Source organism: Theobroma cacao, chromosome 7 (genome assembly GCF_000208745.1).
Source record: "Theobroma cacao cultivar B97-61/B2 chromosome 7, Criollo_cocoa_genome_V2, whole genome shotgun sequence".
NCBI classification, from domain to species: Eukaryota; Viridiplantae; Streptophyta; class Magnoliopsida; order Malvales; family Malvaceae; genus Theobroma; species Theobroma cacao.
This window is the reverse complement of record NC_030856.1, coordinates 4,897,734-4,915,326: the sequence shown is the minus strand read 5'-3', so window position 1 is coordinate 4,915,326 and position 17,593 is coordinate 4,897,734. Positions and strand designations below refer to the sequence as shown.

The 17,593-nt window shown below is 34.4% G+C and overlaps 1 protein-coding gene across 1 annotated transcript; it reads right to left on the bottom strand.

Moving 5' to 3' along the window:
* LOC18593930 (probable leucine-rich repeat receptor-like protein kinase At1g35710) lies at nt 5,587–8,500 on the bottom strand. Its single transcript, XM_018124234.1, has one exon. It carries the CDS (start codon nt 8,413–8,415, stop codon nt 5,587–5,589), a length of 2,829 nt encoding a protein of 942 aa, XP_017979723.1. The 5' UTR covers nt 8,416–8,500.

Below are 17,593 nucleotides of genomic sequence, written 5' to 3'. Positions count from 1 at the left end.
GACAATTTTTTTTTTCCTTCCGATAAGATTATATATAAGTAAAAATTAGTATATGTACTATAATCGAACAATTATTAATAAAGATTAAATAATTATTACACCTAATGCGATACGGGACCAATGAATGAGCTAAAAAATTGATTAATTAGATCAAATTACCATAATCGAGATGAAGTTTCATGGGCACACATTAGTTTTCCTAGGGGTGTATTAAACACCATAATTAAGGAAAAAGTGAAAAATTGTAACAGAGAAGAAAAAATAAAAAAAAATACAAATTAATCACATATTTTTCTCAACTTTCAGAAACACACACATCTAATATTATGAGACAGCTAAGAAATTGTTTGTATTTTAATTAGCTTTATATATAATAAGTTGTTATCCTTTGAGCAAAACAAAAATAAATTTGTTATCCTTTTTTTGACCCGATTAAATAACCTTTGAGCGACAACTAGACTTGCTTTTAGATTTTAATAATTTAATTTGATTCTCCCATTATTTTCTTCTTCAATCTGTTATGAAGCACAAAAAAGCGAATTATATCTATGTAGGCTTTGTTGGGTCCTTGAATTCTTGAAAAAATTTATTCTAATGTGTCCGATCCTGACTAATTAAAGAATATGGTCCTGTTTTGCTTTTAATTTGTCTTCACCTTTTTCTTCTTCGAATGAGTTTAATCTCTCATTACTATGCTATATAGTTTGAAAAGGTCGAAATTGCATCGACAGAGACAATGATCACACCAATTAATTAATTAATTGAAAATTTAAAACTAATTAATTAATTTGTTTTTCTTTGTGAGGCCCATCAGAAAGAAGAAAACTGACTTGTTAACACGGTGTGATCACACCAATTTCTACGAGTCCATCGGTAAGTCTTTAAGAATATACTTATAATATTATTAAGTCCATCTACTAGTTTTTGCTTTTCCTAAACAAATAAAGGAAATAGTGAAAAGAGAAACCAAAACAAGGCTACTAAATGGCAAAGTCTTTTCTTCTCTCTGAGTAATTTCCTATACAGCAAGGCTTTGCTTAAAGTCGAGCAGCGGTTGCTTCTCATTCTCTTTGCACCGTTTTTTCTTGGAATGTTTTGTTCTTGGCCTTAACCTGTAAACCACGGTCTTCATACATTAACACTTTACTAATCGTGTTTTTACTACTAATCAAAAAATTAATTTACCATTAAATTCTTCATCTGCCAATAATTTTTTTTGAATAGAGGAGTGAATATTGAAGTTGAAGTAAAAGGTGAGCATGTATTCAGCAGATGCGTTTCAACCCAATGAATTTATGGTCAAGAACTTGAGATTCCCATGGCCAAAAATCAAGCTCTTGTCTTGAAAATATTTTGTCTTATTATAATAATATCGGCAGGTATATCCAGAAGTATATTATACATCCTAAGGGAACATGCAATTTACTGATCATGTTTGGTTTCATGCATGAGACCCTAATGTTGGATGATAATAAATATAATAACAACAAAATCAGACCATAATCTTGGTCTTCACACCTTTAACACTTTCCTAATCGTGTTTTTAGGGCTATAAAAAAAAAATTTAATTTACTATTAAAGTCTTGGTCTAATAATAATTATTAAGTAATACAGAACGGGTTAAGTCATTTCACACTGGCTAATGGAGGTGTCATTTTCACCACCTTAGACTAGACAATTTCCTTCATTTCCTGCCTGTGCCTTTTCCCATTTCACATTACTCAGTATATCTAAAACTGGATCTTGAAACAGTGTTTTCGCTTTACCCCTTTGTTTATTCACATGGGAGGTTATCACCCAGCTCCTGAAGTGGGTCTTGGTGCAAGTAGCAGGATGTTGGACTATGGGGTTCTGACGAAATTTCAATTCCTTTTGGGCATGGAAAATTAATGTAGGGACTGTGTTTTCTGGTTTTTCGTGTTTTTTCAGGTTCATACTTGCAATTTTAGCAATAATGGATGGATAGTTTGCTTTCCAGTCATTTTTTTCTTTTCATTTTTTTTACATTATAAAAGAAATCAAAATTACTTTCCGATTCCAAATAATAAATGATGTATATTTTGATATAATAATGTGATTGCATCAGTATGAAAATAAATCACAACATACAAGTTTGGAAGGCCAAATTGATTTTTGTTAAGTACAAAATTACTAATTCTAAATTCTGAAAAAAAAATTTTATTATAATCACAACAATGTATAAAAATTAATAACTTGTTTTTATTACATAAAAAACACAGTTATGCATGGAAAACTTTTAATTAATCATTGTAAGATAGTTTAAACAAGAATCATGTTCAACTTTGTCTGGCTCAAATTAGTAAAAGATAGTTTTCTTAGGGGTGCATTAAACATCAGAATTAACTAAAAAGTAAGAAAATAGTAAAAAGAGAAGAAAAATAAAATAAAATACAAATTAATCACATTTTTTTTCTCAATTTCCATAAACACTCGCATTTATTATTGTAAGACAGCTAAGAAATTATTTTCGTTTTAATTATTTACCTCTAAAGTCAAATTTAAGGTAAAAAGGTTGTTTGAGTTAAAATTTATATTCTTTTAACTCTAATTTGTGTTTCTGTGTGGGGTACACCAAAACTTAAAAAGAAAAAAGAAAATTGAATTATCTAACACGATGCTGGCACTGATTTTCTCACGTCCATTCGTAAAATCAACTTGTTTTTTTATTAGTAAACCAATGACCAAAGGTCTCATTGTTAATTAAAAGTCTAAATTCTAAATTCCGCATATCTTAAACCCTTTGATCATCTACAAACCTAATAATAAGAAAAGATAGTGAAAGAATGGTTTGAAAACCTAATTGTTTGTCCAACAATTAAAGAAATCACAGAACTTGGCATTTCACCACCACCAACAACACTTGTATTCCTTGGAGGATGAAATTCTTAATCTCATAGAGAGTTACAAGAGTAATATTGTAAGCACCTTTAACCAATAACCGCATTTTCAAGGAAGCCAAACTCAATGATAAAACAGATTGATGAACCCAGGGGAGTGTTGTCTAATGGTCTGTCTGCCTTTTTGTAAAAAATATATTTAAACTCATAATGGTGTTTTCAAGTGCTGTAAAGTAAAACTCTTAAAGTTATTTTTAATCTAACAAATGAAGTCTTGAACAAGTTTTTTTTTTCTTCTTATATAAAACAAATTGTTATCCTTTGAGCAAAAAATGAAAAGAAATTGTTATCTTTTTTTTTTTTGACTTTATTAAATTAATTTTAATAATTTAATTTGATTCCCCCACTATTTTCCTCCTCAATCTCGTATGAAGCACGAAAAAAAGTGTGATCACACCAATTTCCACAAGTTCATTGGTAAGTCTTTAAGAATATACTTATAATAATATTAAATACATCTACTAGTTTTTGCTTTTCCTAAACAAATAAAGGAACTAATGAAAAGAGAAACCATATTAGGGCTACTGAATGGCAAAGTCTTTTCTAGTCTCTACGCAATTTCCTATACAGCGAGGCTTTGCTTAAAGTCAAGCAGCGCTTGCCTCTCACTCTCTTTCATACTTTACTAATCGTGTTTTTAGTGCTAATAAAAAATATTTAATTTACAATTAAAGTGTTCATCTACCAATATTTACCTTTTGACGACCAGCACAAAGGCATGGGCCTTTCTTGCTATGCAATTTTTTTTTCTGCACCGCTACTTTCTTCTTCGACCACTTACAAAGCTAAATTATGAGGGCAGTCTTCCATACAGGGCATTCTGGGATTTGTTTTTTTTTATATTAATATAATTTATACAAACAAAGTAAATAATTTAAATAAGATATCCAAATATTTAGTTTAGTGGTTAGTACTTCATTCTTTACTCAATGTTAATCCCTTGCTCAATAGTAAAAGAAATCGAAATAGGATTAACATTGTGTTTTGAAAATAGAGGAGTGCGTAATGAACTTGAAGTAAACCAATGTGTTGTAATTAAGGAGTTAGGTCAATTAGTAAATTGTTTGTTTCAATATTAACTAGTGTTGGTTTTGTTTGGTTTTGTATAGCAGCATCAAATCGGATTTTTATTTCTAGTTCTAAATGTAAATGGATTAGATCTTGAATAGGAATATAGCATGCTAGAAGGAATAGTCTTCATCTTCCTTCTCGATCCTAAATTATAATGGTTTTTTTTTTTAAATCAATTTATTAAGCCACATTAACCAGCAATCCCATTGCAGTTCTATTACTTGATTAGCATAGTCTTATAATGGTCCAGTCTTGTACCAGTACTTGGAACTTAATAACATGCCAGTTTAATTAAGACAAGAAGGAAGTGTGGCACTCGTGGTTGTAACAAGATCGTTGATGTGTGGAATCTTCCTCCTAGGCAGAAAATTAACGTTCAGTTGAACTCTTAAGGTGTCATTCGGAAAGAAATTGAGTAATGACAAAGTTGAGTTAAAACTTGACAGAAGCGAATTATTCTTCTCCTGGAAAATGTGAAGTTTCCCTGTATTCCTTGTCTTCTTAAGATTGGCCTCTGGTTTTCTGTCCATATTGACATGCCTGCATTATATCTTAATTGTGAGACCATGGAATAATCATGCCTCTTCTGATTTGTTCTTGACTATCTGGAGTTTTTGCATTTATTTGAGAATCAGTTGAGTTAAAATTCTCACTCTTAGCATTCTTAGAACACTATGTCGTTTGTGATTTCTCTCCTTGCATTCTCATTCTCCTTTTTTTTTTTTACCTAAAGGCTGAGAATTTACTCTTTTTTTTTTTTTGTTAGCATATAGTTCTTATTTTCATTGATTCGTCATCTTTTGTGGTTGTGACAAGTTTAAGTTGATTTTAACAAGGAATAAAAATTTGACACTATGATCAATTTGTTGCATATTAAAAGACAAAATAGAGGAAGGGAACCTAGTCTCCGCTCCATCAGTTCAACAAATTAAGCTAAAGCTACCCCTTGATTGCTTATCAAACCCTTGGCTGGAGAATAATAGATGAGCTACTTATTACTATATATAATCTGATAGATTAATTAAGTAGGCCTCTGTTAACTTAAAAAAGCATTGTAATGTAAATGAGACCATAAGCACCAACGTCCACAAAAAATGCTAGTAGCAACAGGCACTTAATTTGCTGCAGCAAGCTTAGTCCATAATAAATGTATACAATGTCCCAGGAACAGAGAAATATAAACTAACTAAAAACAAAGTAGCAATATGTGAGAAAAATACTTCAATTTCATGAACAGCAACTCCTAAATCAAACAAGGTCGAAAGAAAATAGCAAAATTATTCGCTAACAGAGGTTGAAAACATTTGTGCAGAGATCAAACTGAAAGGAATCTTACAAATAGCAAAATTATTTTATGGAAAAATAGCAAAACTTTTGTTCCTCACAGCCATGAGAAACTATCTTCAGCTGTAGTTATGGGTTCCAACCATACCTGAGAACCAAAGAATAATATAGAATTTTATTATTTTATGGAAGCATAATTTGCTACCTCTGTAAAGTCATGCTAATTATGAGATTAAAGAATAAAAAAAAGGAAAGAGAAAATAAATGTCATAAGCGTTTTACCTTCTTGAACTTATTGAAAGAGTAGTACTTTTTAGGTCTGAATTCTCCTCTCCAACCTTGCTTTCTGCAGAGCATATGTAACATAGAGCCAATCTTTCACCTTGTCCAAGAAACGGAAATAGGAATGCCTCCATGAACGCTTCAACAAGAAAGCACCACAAAATCCCCAAAAACCCACCACAAATCCAAGTCCCATGCCAGCATAAAACCATTTCATGAATTCATCAAAATCATCTTCACCTCTTTCGAGTTGACCTTGAGGTGTTTCCATTGAGCAATTTGGTGTAACTGGAGGACCACAAAGTCCGTGATTGTGGGAAAATGTGGAAGGATCAAAGAGTTGTAGTTGAGATCCTGTTGGAATTTTCCCTGACAAATAATTATAGGACAAGTCCAAGCTACCTAGAAATGTTAACTCAGACAAGCTCGGAGGGATGCAACCTGAAAAATTGTTTCTTGAAAGATCAAGCGATTGTAATTGTCTTAACTGCCCAATCTTTGGAGGGATTTTGCCACTCAGAAGGTTTCTTGATAAGTTCAAAGCAACTAATTCCCGAAGACTAGTTATTTCTTCAGGAATCTCTCCTGTTAATTTATTACCGGAGAGATCAATGACAAATAATAGTCCAAGAATCTTGGCATACATTTGCTTTGTTCCTTTCCACATAAGCAATGCCTCATCAACATAGTTGAGCTCAATGGACGTGTTCAAAATAAATGTTTTTTCAAAAGGATTAGACAGAACTATGGTAAGGAGATGCTCAATCGTTTGATCTGAATTCACCTTTTGGGTCATAAAAGTGAAATTACTAAGACATCGTGGTATAGTACCAGAGATTTTATTTAGAGAGAGGTCCAAGATTTGAATATATTTCAATTTACAAAGTTGATTGGGTATCTTCCCGTGAAATTGATTATTTTGAAGGCTTAAAAAAACCAAGGATGACAAATTTTGACCGATCCATAAAGAAATTGTTCCTGATAATCTATTGTTACTTAGGTCCAAAAACTTCAACTTTGTACAATTCTGTAAAGATGAAGGTAATTTTCCCGAGAATCTATTACCACGTAAATTGAGCATTTGAAGAGAAGCCAAAGATCCCAAGGAGTTTGGAATTGGGCCTGACAAATTGTTGTCAGCCAAATTCAAAGCTATTAAATTTGGGAATTGTGCAAAACAGTCAGGAACCACCCCAGAAAATTGATTATTTGAGAGATCAATCAAGTTGAAATCTGCTGTATTGAAAAAACTGCAAATTGAAGAGATTGAACCGAAAAACTTGTTGTTGGAGAGGATTAAGGACTGTAAAAAACCATATGAGGAATCAACTCGAGTATTTGGGAAAGTACCGTTGATCTGGTTAAAAGAGAGGTTTAAGTATTTTACTCTGCCCAAGAAGTCCCAAAACGAAATGGAAAGGGAATCCGATATTTTCGCAGCAGAGATATCAAGGGCAAAGACTTTAGCTTGAGTCCGAAGCCATTCTGGGAAACGAGGCCCTAACTTGCAAGAGCAAAGGAATATATAATGCAATTGAAAAGGAGGGATCCAGTCAGAGTTGAATTTTAAAGTCAACGAACTGTAGGATAAGTCTAACTTCTTTAATTTGGTGAGATTTGAGAAATGAGCTTCGGAGATCACAACATTATCAAAAGAATTCCCTGCAAGCTGTAAAACCCTCAGGTCGGACAGTTGCCCAATGCTTTTGCTTATGGTTCCATTTAAATGGTTGTACCCAAGATCTAGTGTAATTAAGGATGACAGATTTGCCATTTCATTTGGCACAGAACCCATGAGTTGATTCTCAGCTAATGTCAAATACTCCAACGAGTGAGCTGCGCATAAAGATGTATTCTGAACAAATCCGAAGGCACTGAGATGGTTGGACTCAATGCCTAAATATTTCAAACTACACATACTCCAAAAAGAACTACATATCCCACCTTCAATCTGATTGTGGCTCACAGAAAGGTAGACCACATTAACCATGTTGCCAAAAGATTCTGGAATTGGACCTTTCAAGTGGTTCCTTGAGAGATCAAGGAACTCAAGGTTGCTACTAACATTAAACAACCATGGGTATATTGCAGAAGAAGTGAGATAGTTACCAGACAGATCTAGGTCGGTGAGAGATGTAGAAGAGTTGACGAGGGAAAGAAATGAAGAAAAGGCACTTGGAAGATCACAATCTTTCATGGTCAATGATCCAAGGAAAGGAAGCTGGTTAACTACTTGCGACCAATCACTAGCCTTACTTAGGTTAGTGAAACTGAGATCAAGGTATTTTAAAGAAGTAAGATGGGAAAGCCACTCAAGGTTTCCAACACTCAATAATTTTGGATTGACAAAGTCACCACCCAGAGAAAGAATCTCCAACTTCGAAAGGTTTCCTAGCTGAGAAGGAATTGGTCCTCTAAAATTGGCAAGAGAGAGATCAAGGTGAGTCAGATTTTTGAGAAAACCAATGAAGTCGGGAATGAGAGTTCCATTAAAATCATTTTGACTGAGATCTAAAACACTCAAATGCTGCAGTTTAAGCAATGAAGGACTAATTGTACCTGCTACAAGCCAGAAATAGCCGCTAAGCTGGAGCATTTCCACGTAGCCTGTAAGGCTGTTGCACAAGACACCCATCCATGCACAACAGTCCTTTCCATCCCATGAAGATAGGCCCTCAAAGTCCGCCCGGTCTACAACTTGAAGGCTTTGCTTAAAGTCGAGAAGCGCTTGCCTTTCACTCTCTTTGCACATTATCACGTCGTTAGCTGTTGTGGTTTCCTCTTGAAGAAGAAGATAAAACACTGCAACAAATAAAACTAGCAGGAGAAGCTGGGACCTTCCACCTGACATCATAACCATATCATCAAGCAACACCAGATTGCCTAAATTTTTACAATGACAGTGTGATTGTGTTGTGCTTTTTTCGTTGAGACTGAGAGCTCAGGCAATGCCCTCCTTAAATAAAGCTGGCCTGCAAGTGTAAAACTGTGGAAGTTGTTTTTAATTTACCAAATAGTCTTTAGACCGCGTGGAATTCTGTGTGACTGTCTTAGTCAAGATTTTATTTTATTTTTTTCTGAGATTATATATTTATAAGTAAAAATTAGAATTATTGATTAGTCATTATAAATATGGACCCACACATGATAGGACCCTTCTTCGATCTTTGAGATGAAGTTTCATGGGCACAAATTAGCTTTCTTGGGGGTAATTAAGTAAAAGAGTACAAAAATATAATAATCTACAAATTAATCACATATTTTTCTCGATTTCCAGAAACATAATCATCTATTATTAAGAGACATCCAAGATATTATTTGCATTCTAGTTAGTTTTATATATAATGAATCATTATCCCTTTTTTGACCCTATTAAATTAATCTTTAAATGACGACTAGACTTACCTTTTGGTTTTCTATAAATAATTAATTTGATTCCATTGAGTCCATTGGTAACTCTTTAAGAATATACTTATATTTTTTGCTTTTTCTAAACAAATAAAGGAAATAGTGAAAAAAAAAAGAAACAATAATAAGGTTACTTGTCATGAGTCAACCTTGTACAGCTCTATGATAAGGTAGAATTGCATAGAAAATTAAGTCTTTTATACCCGTAAGAGAGATGTCCCTCTTTCAAACATTGTAATGGCATTTGATGACAGTTCTAGAAAAATGTGTTAAGTCTTTAGGGGGAAGACCTTTAGAAAAGGAATGTCTCTATCTCAAATATTGTAATGGCTATTGATGGAATATTTGCAAACTTCGTAATCTCTTTATAAGGGGTGAGCAGTTGGTGAATTATTAGGTTGCCTCACTAGTAAAGGTACATTTGTAGTAAGTCATCTAAGGTTGCCCTTATGGCCCGATGATGGAGTGTCCCAGTTTCTTTGTACTTATTTCGATATTAATTAAACATTTTCTCTATGTGGCTTAGTGGTTATATATATAGCATTCGTTATACCCTATGATTTGTGATGTTGCATGCCTTAATCTAATTTATGGCTATGATTGATGTTTGTTCAAATCTAAACAAGTTATTGGCTAGCTTGCATGAAAGTGTCTACTCAAGCGCCGCTCAGACTATCGCATACGTAAACAAAGAAGCGTAGTTCATGATAGTTGGTATCAGAGCACAAGCTAGATGTGCTAAGTAAAAAGGCAAACATGGTGACCACGCGGAGTGCACTAGAGGGCCATCAGAGAAATGATGAGTTAGAGGCCGCAGTAGCCGCAATAAAAGCTCAAATGGTCCCGCATGAATGGATAAATGAAATTAAGACAGCCCAATAAAGATTGTCTAAAATGATAAATACCTTGAGTGATGAGGCCAGGGATGCATTATGCACTCTACAAGTTGAGTTTGAAGAATTAAAAGCTCAAGTAAACCTCTCGATTATTGTTGTAGGCAACAACAATGCAAACTCAGGAGATCGAGGGAAAAGGGCTAAAGTGTAGGAGCCCAAGCGATAAGAAGGGGCTAGAGATGCAAAGGAGTTGGAGAACTTCCTTTTTGATATTGAACAGTACTTTTGAGGTCTATGTATTGAGTTAAAGGAAGATAAGGTTGCCATAGCTACAATGTATTTTTTAGGGGATGCCAAATTATGGTGGCGTTTCAAATTTGTTAAAAGCAAGTGTCGTATACAGACATGGGCGAACCTGAAGTGAAAATTGAAAAATTAGTTTTTCCCTAAGAATGTGGAGTACGAGTCTTGACGAACGTTGCGAAAGTTGGCACAAACTAGGTTAGTACAAGAATTTGTGAAGAATTTATCTACCTTAATGTTAGATATTAGGGACATGACTAAGACAAATAAGTTGTTTTATTTTCTCGAGGGTCTAAAGCTATTGGCGAGGATGGAGTTACAATGACAGAAGGTACAGGACGTGACTTAGCAATGTTGGCTACTAAACGTCTTATTGATTATAGTGATAACTCACATAAACGAAAGGACCCTCCTTCAAGAACCAGTAGCTCGAGCTCTAACAGTGGGACAAAATTCCTATGAGTTAGCAGACCCTCAAGCGGGGGAAGATAAAATAGACTACTTGCTCGAGACACACCAGAACCAAGAACAACTAAGTCGTGGGGCTTCAAACCTTGAGCCCTAATATCTTGTTTTCTCTACAATAAACCTCATCGGATAGCTGAGTGCTCTATGACTCTTAGTACGATATGTACGGCTAATGTAGATGCGCCTTAAGCCCAAACCCCAGTTGAGGAAGTAGAGGGAAAGTTGACACGTATGGGTTTTTTTCGGTGCCTTAGTGCATTGCAAGCATAATTAGAAAAGATGCAGAAAGAACCGCAACGAGGTCTCATATATGTGGATGTGTAGGTTAATGATAAAAAGACCAAAGCAATGCTCGACAGAAGGGCCTCTGATACCTTTATCACCCTAAGAAAGGCAAAGAGATACGGTCTCAAGTTTAAGAAAGACTTTAGACAGATGAAAGCAGTCAACTCTCCAACTTCAGCTATTATAAAGAACTCCAAAGATGTGAAGGTTAAGATTGGTTCTTGAGAAGGGAAGGTGAACAAGACTATAACCACTATATATGACTTTGATTTTGTCCTAAGTTTGGATTTTATGACAAAAGCACATGCCATCTCATTCCCCATTATGAGTTATCTAATGTTTTTCAAGGAGCAACCATATGTGGTACCGGCTACAATTTTATCGAAGAGTGAGAAGAGAATTATATCAACTATCCAATTCAAGAAAGGGATCAAGAAAGGAGAGCCATCTTATGTGGCCATGCCCATTTACAAAGGCGGATATAGTATAAACCCAATACCTAAGGGAATAAAGCTAGTTTTGGAAGAATTTTAGAATATGATGCTAGAACAGGTACCTAAGGTCCTACCACCTTTACGAGCTGTTGATCATGAGATAGAATTACTCCCAAGAGTCAAGCCGCCTATAAAACGGCCATACAAAATGGCTCTCCAGAGTTAGTAGAGTTAAGGAAGCAATTAGGAGAGCTAATACAAGCTAGATTCATCCGACCATTAGAGGCACCTTTTACGGCCCCAGTATTTTTTTCAAAAAAAGCAATATGGGAGTTTACGGTTATGCGTTTGGATTACCAAGGCTTAAATAAAGTCATAGTCAAGAATAAATATCCAATTTGCTCTATAACAGATCTCTTTGACCAGTTGATCATGCAAAATACTTTTCCAAATTAGATTTGAGATCGATCTATCATCAAGTAAGAGTTGTCGAGGGGAATGAACCAAAAATCACCTGCGTGATGCAGTATGGTGCATTTGAATTTCTTGTTATGCTTTTTAGACTAACCAATGCTCCTGCCACCTTTTACACATTGATGAATCAAGTTTTCCATGATTATCTAGATAAGTTCATGGTAATCTACTTGGATGATATTGTTGTGTACAGTTCAACCTTAGAAGGACATTAAAGGCAGTTGCGACAAGTCTTCCAAAGGTTATGCGACAACTAGTTATATGTAAACAAAAAGAAATATGCATTTGTTCAAATCTGAATTCAATTCCTTGGTCACATCATCGAATAAGGGTACATTTGGATGGATGTATAGAAGATGAAGGTCATCAAAGAATGAGCCAGCCCTAAGAATACAATAGAGCTTCATTCATTCTTAAGGCTAGCCAATTATTATCGGAGATTTGTAGAGAGGTATTTAAAAATGATGATAGTACTCACTGAATTGCTAAAAAGGGATAAAAGTGGAGTTGGACACCACAGTGCCAAGAAGCTTTTGAAGACCTAAAAACTATGATGATGATGGATCTTTTTTTGGCACTCCTCTATATTGAAAAGCTTTTCGAGGTACAAACGAATGCATCAAACTTTACCCTTGGAGGAGTATTGTTATAAGAAGGACACTTGGTTGTATTTGAAAGTCAAAAACTAAACAACGTTGAGAGGAGATACATGGCATAGGAGAAAGAATTACTGGCAATGATTCATTGCTTATGGGCGTGGTGACACTACTTGCTAGGATCACAATTCATAGTAAAAACTAACAACACCACTATGAGTCATTTTCTTACACAGTCAAAACTTACGACGAAGCAAGTAAGATGACAAGAGTTCCTAGTAGTGTTTGATTTCTCCTTCGAGCACAAAGTTGAAAAGGCGAATTGTGTGGCAGATGCCCTCAACAGGAAGGCCAAGTTTGCAACTCTTAAGGTGATAACGCCAATGACAACTAGCAAATTGACCATAAATATCCGAAATCTTATGGAAAAAATATTACATCGAGATCCTCAAGCAATCGCCATCATGAAGTTGGTAAAGAGTAAGAAGTCCAAATATTTTTTAGTGAAAAACGGGCTTCTACTAATAAATGGACCACGTTGCCCAAGAACAAGGGAGCTGAAGCAAAAATTGATGCGAGAATGCCATGATACTCCTTGGGCTGGACATCCAAGCTGGTAGTAGACTGTTGTATTATTTGAACAAGGATATTACTAGCTTCATATGCGGCAAGATATGATGGATTATACCAAGACGTGTATCATTTGCCAACAAAACAAGGTGGAGAAATAAAAGCCGACAAGGATGCTTGAACCGTTACTAGTACCGAGCAAGCCATGGGAAAGCATTTCTCTTGATTTCATAGTAAGGCTTCCTAAAGTGAGAGATATGACAGCAATTCTAGTGTTAATGGATCGTTTTTCAAAGTATGTTACATTTATCCCAGTACAGAAGTTTGGTACTGTAGAAGAAACAGCTCGCACGACTTTCAAATATGTGGTGAAGTATTAGGGTGTACCTAAGAGCATTATCAGTGACTGAGACCCACGGTTTGCTAGTTTCTTTTGAAAAGAGCTTTTCAAGCTATTGAGGTCGAAATTCAACATCTCTTCTAGTTATCATCCATAAACCGATGGTCAGATCGAACGCTTCAATGCACTACTTGATGAATATTTACTATACTTTGTGCAGGTAAACTAGAAGAATTGGCAAAATTTCTTCGATATGGCTCATTTATGTTTCAATTCATAGAAGAGTTCCACCATGAACAAAAAAACCCCTTTCAAGGTAGTCATAGGGTAACAGCCTAGACTTCCCCACACCTCAATGAAGATCTATAATGGAAAGAGCCTTAGAGCATTCAACTTTGGTAAGGAGTGGAGACAAAATATAGAGATTACTCGAGCTTATCTAGAGAAAGCCTCCAATTGCATAAAAAAATGGGTAGGCAAAAGTTACAGAGAACAACATTTCAAAATGGTGGACCTAGTGCTAGTGAAATTGACCTAAACAACTAGTATAAAAGGCTCGTGCAAATTACAACCAAGGTAGGGAAGACCTCTTACAAGATTGATCCACCCTAGTGAATGAAAGTGCATCCAATGTTTCACGTCAGCAACTTGAAGTCGTTCCATGCAAATCCAACAGATGCAAGCAAGAGTCAAGGCACGAGAGTTACCATCACCACCAAGCCACCATTACAACGCCAAGTAGAGGATATCCTTGCTGAGAGGACTACCATCATCAACTAACAGCCAACAAAGGAATATTTGGTGAAATGGGAAGGTCTAGGGACAGATGAAATTACCTAGGAGAAGGAAGTTGACCTCCGCACATTCAAACATAAGATTCAAGAACTCTAAGCCAACCAGTCAATGAGGACGTCAATAGATTGAGTGGGGTAGAATGTCATGAAACAACCTTGTATAAGGCTCTAACAGTGTAAAATTGCATAAGAGATTAAGTCTTTTGCACCCACAAAGGAGATGTCCCCCTTTCAAACATTGTAATGGTATTTGGCGATAGTTCTAGAAATACTTGTTTAATATTTATGAGGAAAACCTTTAAGGGAATGTCCCCATCTCAAACATTGTAATGGCTATTGGTGGAATAGTTGTAAAACTTTGTAATCTCTTTATAAGGGGTAAGTAGTCAGCGGATTATTGGGTTGCCTCTAGGGTAAACATACGTTTGTAGCGAGTCATTTAGGGCTGCCCTATGGCTTGACGATGGAGTGTCCTAGTTCCTTTGTACTTATTTCCATATTAATAAAACATTTTTCTCTATGTGGCTCTAGTGGTTATATATATGGCATTCATTATGCCCTATGATTTGAGATGTTGTGTGCCTTAATCTAATTTTTGGCTATTGTTGATGTTTGTTCAGATCTAAACGAGTTATTGGCTGGCTTGTGTGGAAGCATTCACTTAAGCGTAACACAGACTATCGCATACTTAAGAGAAGAAGAGTACTTTGTGACACTACTGAATGGCAAAGTTTTTTCTTATCTCTGAGTAATTTCCTATATAGCAAGGATTTGTGTCTCGGTCTTAGTGTAGAACTATATGAATCCCACATCAACGAGAATATATATTTTAAGTGGGTAAAGCCATAAGTCCCACATCGAAAAGAAGTTCCCAACAAGGAGCCAAGGGAAGATGTTTTGGTCCTAAAGGATAGCCATAAATCTCACATCGACTGTGTATTAGAGTAATATTGGACATTTACGAGTTTGCATCACCTTTAACTTGTAAGGTGCCCTTTGCGGGACAAAAATGTTAGACTAGCTAATCAAACTAGGTAATATCTCATAGGAGTTGGTTTAAAGTCGAGCAACGCTTGCCTCTCACTTTCTTGTAAACCACGGTCTTCAGACTTTAACAATTTACTAATTGTGTTTTTAGTGCTAATAAAAGATACTTAATTTACCATTAAACTCTTCATATCTACCAATAATTACCTTTTGACGACCAGTACTAACTAAGAATCGGATTTTTTTTGCTATGAAACACCTTACTATTCGTGTTTTTAGTGCTAATAAAAAATACTTAATTTACAATTAAAGTCTTCATCTACCAATAATTACCTTTTGACGACCAACACTAAGGAATGGGCTTTTTTTGCTTTGAAATATTTTTCTTCACCATTATTTTCTTCTTCAATCGCTTACAATGCCAAATCACGAGGCTAATCTTCCGTGTAGGGCATTCAAAGATTTTTTATTCCTTTTTATACTAATATAACTTATACAAATATGTAACAAATTTACAATTATTATATGAGAAAATCGAAATAAAATATTCATTATTAGTGTATGATCTTCTGCTCAATAAGTAAGACCTAAATATACTTTTCCTAAATAAAAAATAAATTGTTGCATTTAGATGTCGTGCGTCCACATAGCATGCAGCTATGTTAACTACTTGCAAATAATTAATAAATATTTAATTAATTAATGTTAGCTATTGTTATGATATTTCTTAATTGAATAATTGAAAAAAATTATTTATTAGATAATATTGAGATATGATATAAATTTAAATTTAATTTGTTTAAATTTAAATCAGGATTATCTATGTGATAATCCATTACATTTAAATTTAATTTGTTGAAATATAAATAAAGATTATTTATGTGATCATCCATTACATTTAAATTTAATTTGTTTAAATTTGAAGCATATATCCTATCTCTTTATCCTTGACACCTTTATAAATAGTGAATAGATGGACATATTGATTTTTTCACAACCAAGAATGAACGTGAGTTGTTCTGAAAGTTAAAAAAACTAAAACATTTATTCACTCTTAAGGCACCATAAAAAAGGCTTAAGGGTTTCTCTAATAGCTGCTCCATAACAATGAGAACGAAGAGATCGTTATATACACGGTTTCTCTAATAGTCACTCCTTAACAACGAGAACAAAGAGATCGTTATATACACGATTTCTCTAATAGCTACTCCATAACAACGAGAATGAAGAGATCGTTATATAAATGAAAGTATACACGAAAGAGGATTTGTAAAGTAGGAACGAAAGAGGATTTGCAAAGTAGGACTTTAATAGTCACTCCATAACAACGAAAACGAAGAGATCGTTGTATACACGAAAGAGGATTCGTAAAGCAAGCTTCTTCAATCATGAAGGGAGTGGAAAATGTATCTAAAAAAATAAGCTTAGCTCCCAATAGTGGTATCAAAGCAGGTTTTGTCTTGCTTTCATCTTTTTTAATTTGTGCATTAAATATATGTGTTGTATATTTTGGATGATGACCCAACATAATTATGTTTAATTTAAATTACCAATATAAGATTTATTATCTATAAATCTTTAAAAGATACGTTCTATTTTTTATTAGCTTTCCAACTATATATAATATGTATTTTTTTCGATATGTATATCATGAGAAAAAAAATTGGAAAGCAAATTTGTTTTGCTAAAATTTATTATTTTGCTAATTATGTCTCTGTAGACTTTGTTGGGTCCTTGAATTCTTGAAAAAAATTATTCTAATGTGTCCGATCCTGACTAATTAAAGAATATGGGCCTGTTTTGCTTTTAATTTGTCTCCACCTTTTTCTTCTTCGAATGAGTTTAATCTCTCATTACTATGCTATATAGTTTGAAAAGGTCGAAATTGCATCAACAGAGACAGTGATAGGGAGTAATTTTGGGTCAAATTTAACTGTAAAAATGTTATGAGAGTTAAAATTATAAAATTATAAAATTTTAAAATTAATTTGTTTTTCTTTGTGAGGTCATCAGAAAGAAGAAAACTGACTTGTCTAACACGGTGTGATCACACCGATTTTCCACGGGTCCATTGGTAAGTCTTTAAGAATATACTTATAATATTGTTGACTCCATCCACTAGTTTTTGCTTTTCCTAAACAAATAAAGGAAATAGTGAAAAGAGAAACCAAAACAAGGCTACTAAATGGCAAAGTCTTTTCTTCTCTCTGAGTAATTTCCTATACAGCAAGGCTTTGCTTAAAGTCGAGCAGCGCTTGCCTCTCATTCTCTTTGCACCGTCTTTTCTTGGAATGTTTTGTTCTTGGTCTTAACCTGTAAACCACGGTTTTCATACGTTAACACTTTACTAATCGTGTTATTAGTGCTAATCAAAAAATATTTAATTTACCATTAAATTCTTCATCTGCCAATAATTTACCTTTTGACGACCTGCACTGCTAACGAATGGGCTTTTTTTGCTATGAATTTTTTTTTTCTCCACTGCTATTTTCTTCTTCAATCACTTACAAAGCCAAATTATGAGGTTAATCTTCGGTGTAGGG

What these genes read in the sequence shown, in the direction of transcription:
- LOC18593930 (XM_018124234.1), bottom strand. Translation starts at nt 8,415, where the DNA reads ATGGTTATGATGTCAGGTGGAAGGTCCCAGCTTCTCCTGCTAGTTTTA.